Source organism: Chinchilla lanigera, unplaced genomic scaffold, assembly GCF_000276665.1.
Source record: "Chinchilla lanigera isolate Chin_1 unplaced genomic scaffold, ChiLan1.0 scaffold00067, whole genome shotgun sequence".
NCBI lineage: Eukaryota > Metazoa > Chordata > Mammalia > Rodentia > Chinchillidae > Chinchilla > Chinchilla lanigera.
This window is the reverse complement of record NW_004955468.1, coordinates 10,223,376-10,228,240: the sequence shown is the minus strand read 5'-3', so window position 1 is coordinate 10,228,240 and position 4,865 is coordinate 10,223,376. Positions and strand designations below refer to the sequence as shown.

Sequence of the window (4,865 nt, the reverse complement as noted above, 5' to 3'; positions counted from 1 at the left end):
CAAAAGAAAAATAAAGTCTATAACATGACAATGATAACTATAAACCAAAATAACAAAGAAAAGTAAACAAATAACCAAGGTACCATTAACCTACTCTTTTTCTTCTTTGCCTTTCCTGGATCTGTCCATTAAAATTACCCTCAAACCACATGTTCACTTCCTAATTACTCAAAATGTGTATTTCTCAAATGAATATACCCATCAACAAAGACACACATAGAAACACACAGTCTTGAGTGGAGGAATGCCAGTCCAAATGTGCCATCACTAGGCAAGTGGCATCCCTATTTTATTTTATTAACTACCTTGAAGATGCATAAACCCTGTAATCACCATGGAATCTGAGGCATTCATGTGTCTCTTACTTCTGCTGAGACACAAAGGGTGAGAAGGACCATTTTAATGAATGCACAGTCAAATGACACAGAATTGTCAGAGAAGAAATGGACTAAGACACTTCATCTGTCAATAAACATATCCCAGTCAACATTTATTGAGATCCATTATATTCAGGCAGAAGCAGCAACATAATTTGCTGCAGGGAATTGGAAAATGAAAATGCTATATCCTTTTTGGAAAATTATGAAGAAATTGCAAGATGGCAACAAAAGACCATTAATTCCAGCTGGGTCCTTCAGAGCATGGGACTGTGAGTGCTTACACAGGTACATATGCATAAGTCTTACTTTCAAGCATCTGAGAGAAGGAAGAGAGAAAAAACCAGAATCAATGCTGATAGAGCAGAAGAGATGGATGGGTTGAGGAATATAAATCTAACTTTGGGAGAATACAATGCTTTTAGCTAAGCAATCCAGTGACATCTCTATATAGAAAGAACCATCTGAGGTTCAGCTTGAGGTATCAATGTTGATGAACATGGAAGCACAGAAGAAACAATATTACTGGAAGATTAAAAGTAAAAATTTGCAAATAGAACCTCAATATCTTTGAAAATCAATCCTTTTTAATAACAGTGTAACTTTTTTACTAGATATGAATGATATTTAAGAAACAAATAAGGATTTCATGTGTAATATAAACTAATGTCACCAGAAATGGTTTAGGCTTCTTTTCCACTTCAGGATTCTGGTTTTGACCCGTGATTCTTGTGACAAGCTGAGCTGATGGACTGAACTTCTAGGGCATCGCGTGTTGTTTTTTGAGGGAAAAGCAGGGTTGGATATGCAGGAAGAGAGGACATTCCGATTTGAGCTGTAGGAAAGAGGAAGATCTTAAACTTAAAAGATGAACAATGGAGGGAAAGGGGAAAGGAAAAAATAAACTACAGGAAATAAGAAAAGTTGATGGAGGTTGAAGAAAAAAAAAAGAAAAGGCATACCACTGCTTTTTGCACCATGAGCCCAGGACCACAAGCACAACCAGAGTGACTATTACACTCAGATACATCAGAGTCAAGAGAACGGAGAATCCACCTGCTTGGAGTAAAACAAACACATTAATTCATGAAGCACGCTCATCACATTACACTAAGGATTCTAATATTATTGTGCAATGCAGATCCTAGAAATTTCAATGGAATTCTCAAGAATTTTCATTTCAGTTCCTCCTGAATCACTGTTCCTCATCCACCCCAACCTTCTTCCTACAAGTCATGAGATCCCTCCTGTTCTCTCTTTAGTCCCTTTAATTCTCTACTTTCTATTTCTTCATATTTAAATGCTGCCATTCTCTACCCTTCTTTCTTTCAGTTCTCCCATTTTTAACTCTCATGCGTACAGTATTCATACCAAATTCCCCAGCTTCTCACCAAAACCCCTAGGTCCATCATTCACACTTCCCAGCTGGACACTCCTTCTTTCTCACCCCAGTGGATGATTATATCGTGGCCTCCCAGACTGCTGTGCTTCACTCGGCAAGACAGCCCAGCGGCCTCCCCAGCCGCCACATCCAGACTTGCTTGGAGATACCATGTTTCATCAGCATTGGGCAGGATGTCCCCTCTCTTAGTGCCCTTCTGCTCCTGCTCACCTTTCATCCACATCACCCACACTGGCTTGGGGTGGAAGCCAGAGACGTGGCACAGCAGCTGCAGATGGCCAGGCCCAGGGCTGGGGCCTCTGGAGAGCCAGGCCTCAGGCTTCACTAAATAGGAGAAGATGAGAAGAAATGGAACTTTGATGAGCACTCTGACCAGAGCACAGGTGCTCAGGTGGCTTAGCAGTTTCAGTAATCACTTCTCTCTCTTTTTAAAAACAGTACAACAGACATCATTCCCTCTATCCTCTCATTATATGTTTCAAAATGATGAAGGAAAGTGCTGAATTCAAAAAGTGAAAGTGCTAAAGTAGGAGAGGAAAGAGGCCTGGGCTCACCTTGCTGTTCCAGCTCTGACTTCCCTGCTGCAATGAGGCCTGCCAGAAATCGAGGGCAGGTGTTACTGAGAAGGTGCTGCACTATCTCCTTAATATCTCGATAGCGATTGAGCATCTGACAAACGTTCTGAGCCCGACTTCCTGCTCCTGGAGATGGCTTCCAGGAACCTCCTTGGAAACTCAGGAAATCAGATCCTTGGTATGCTGCCTTTAAGAAGTTCTCCGAGACCTGCCCACCATGCCAACTACATCCAGCTGACATCTGAAATTCAAAGGGGTCTACAGTGGGCAGAAAACAGAATCAATATGGAGAGAACAACCAGGGAACATACACCCAATCTAGAGCATAACAGTGAGGGGTCAGTGCTGCGGAATGACATGGGAGGCAAGAGTTGACATGCAAAATGGGAAGGAAATTTGTAAGTAATTCTGAAATTAAAAATAATTTGAAATAATTGATATGAAGCATAGATGGGTGGGCTCTCAGGAAGAAAAGAGATAGTCCTCGAATAACTCATATAGCATAGATGATGTCCAGGTCGTGGCATATGAAAACTCAAGCATGGAGAGAGAAAACAGAAAATGAAGTTGTACCCAAAGGTAGAACAGATATGCACACAGGCTATGATATTTGTATATGGTGGATCATGAAGCAGAGGAGGGAGAGAGTGTGAGCCAAAGGGAGACAGAGAATAAATCCAAGAAGGTAGAGGATGGTTAGAGACTCTCTACACCAGCTACTACTCTCAAGATTTCCTAAGACCTCAGACAGAACATTATCCGGGAATACCACACTCACATTCAAGTTGAAACTGATGAGCAAAGGTCTGCACTTCCATGGGGAAGCCATGGAAGTATAGTTGCAAAAGTGCCTGGAGGTTCTTCATCTCCTCCTTGCTGAAGTTTCCTTGGGACCAGGGCCTTAGAAACTGGATGGTGCCTATAGTACCGTTCCAGCCGTGAGTCTGCAGCTCGCCCAGCCAGGCTGAACCCTGGGATTGTACCCAGCTGTTGTTTTTGAAGGAGGCAATGTGCAGCACACGGAAAATGAGAGGCTCTTCTGCTGCTGCTCGGTGGTGCAATCCTAAAGCCTGGGGAGCTGAAACAGAGAGTTATTGGAGGAGAGAGTGCGGGGATGGAGAACAGATGCTACAGACTGAAGACTGAAAAGCAAGAAAGGATATAGTTACAGGTTGCACATATCCCAATAAGTCCTAAACCCTGACCCAGTTTTCTTGCCACCAAATTGGACTGGAGGCAACAACTTTCAACCTGTAAACCAGCCTGGAATGCAGACAACAAGAGCATCTAACAGAAGCTTTGTTCCCTTCATCCAGGTCCTCCCCAGAACTTCCTCTCCTGGTGTGCCCAACCATAGACATCTCTTTACCGGAGCACTTCTTACCCACTGCACTTTCCCCATGGCAGACAAGCCCCTTGAAGAGTAGGAGGATGAGGAGCAGCATTGAAGCGTTGATAAGTTGGCCAGAAAACTGCCTTCTCAACTCAGATATCTGCTGTCCTTCCCTCACTCACTCACACTCTCGTCTGTCTTCCTCTGCTGCACAGACTAACCTCTCCCCTGCACACTTCCCTACAGGAGAAATCTCGCTGCCTCCTGCAGCTGCCTTCTCCCACAGGTTCTCTCATTTCCCCTTCTGTCTCCCACTAGTGGCTTCCAGATTGTCTCCCTGCTCTTAGCCACATTGTCCTGACCTAACCTATTACAGCATGTGCTGCTAAAACATTTCTCCAGTTGTAGAAAGTCTGTAGACTGCCGTCTGACAGAAAGTGTCAGCTCTTTTTGGCCTTCAAGAAATCAAGTCCACACTCGCATTCTCAGAATCTCACCTGTAAAAGAAAGTAGTGGAAGTTACCTGATGGTGCCCAGCAACCCTTCCAGCAGTCTCCCTGCTGCTTGCCTATCTGTGGTCTTTCCTCCTGTCTGCCACATAACCCAACTTAACCCCTCTTCTTGTTCCTCCTGGTCTTTCTGCTGACTGGTTGTTTGTGCCTCTGAGTCTGCTTTGATCTTCTCACAGGCTCTGCCTGGACTCTGTGTCCCTGGGTCTCTCCTTCAACCTTTCTTTCTGCTCTTGTCCAAGTCATTGTCAGAAGACACAAGGCCTCTGAAGTGTACTTGTGCAGTTCATGGGCAAATCTCTAAGCTCCATAGTGGAAAAGAAGCAACAATGACAAACTAAAATACACTGTGAACTTATCCAGAGACAATGCCCCTTTCCTCAGCTTCACTAGTCAAGCCATGGGTCATTGTTAAGAAGTTCTAAGAGCGGGCTTTACCTGGAAATGGTGAACTGCTGGGAAGGCCGATTTTAACACATTGTGTAGGGGTAGGCTGAGGGTGGGATACCTGATCAAAATCTTTCTGTGGCTTAATCCTACTAAAGGAAAAAGGCTTAAGTTCCACAGTGACCTACAAGACTATGATATGCATGTAAACTAATCTCCTGGACAAAATATACAAATGAGGAAAATGTACGGGTCTTCTTTTTTTTTTTTTTTTTTTTTTTT

General features: G+C 43.6%; 1 protein-coding gene across 2 annotated transcripts; it reads right to left on the bottom strand.

The window, feature by feature from the left end:
• Window positions 1-493: 493 nt before the first annotated feature.
• LOC102024663 (T-cell surface glycoprotein CD1e, membrane-associated-like) lies at window positions 494-3,865 on the bottom strand. Of its 2 annotated transcripts, none has more exons than XM_013522340.1 (6): window positions 3,739-3,865; window positions 3,133-3,432; window positions 2,334-2,612; window positions 1,825-2,103; window positions 1,340-1,436; window positions 494-1,212 (listed from the first exon to the last, which is right to left on the bottom strand). In XM_013522340.1, the coding sequence occupies exons 1-6, from the start codon at window positions 3,797-3,799 to the stop codon at window positions 1,047-1,049; spliced, it is 1,182 nt and encodes a 393-aa protein (XP_013377794.1). In that variant the 5' UTR covers window positions 3,800-3,865; the 3' UTR covers window positions 494-1,046. The 2 variants fall into 2 exon arrangements, with proteins under 2 accessions (XP_013377794.1, XP_005400205.1); XM_005400148.2 differs by having other exon boundaries at window positions 1,340-1,433.
• Between the last annotated feature and the right edge of the window lie 1,000 nt (window positions 3,866-4,865).

Excerpts from the sequence above, each read along its gene's own strand:
- LOC102024663 (XM_013522340.1), bottom strand. The coding sequence starts at position 3,799 with ATGCTGCTCCTCATCCTCCTACTCTTCAAGGGGCTTGTCTGCCATGGG. Across the intron at positions 2,104-2,333 it reads GTCAGAGCTGGAACAGCAAG|TGAAGCCTGAGGCCTGGCTC; the intron begins GTGAGCCCAGGC and ends TCTCCTATTTAG. Across the intron at positions 1,437-1,824 it reads CGATATAATCATCCACTGGG|CAGGTGGATTCTCCGTTCTC; the intron begins GTGAGAAAGAAG and ends TTTTACTCCAAG.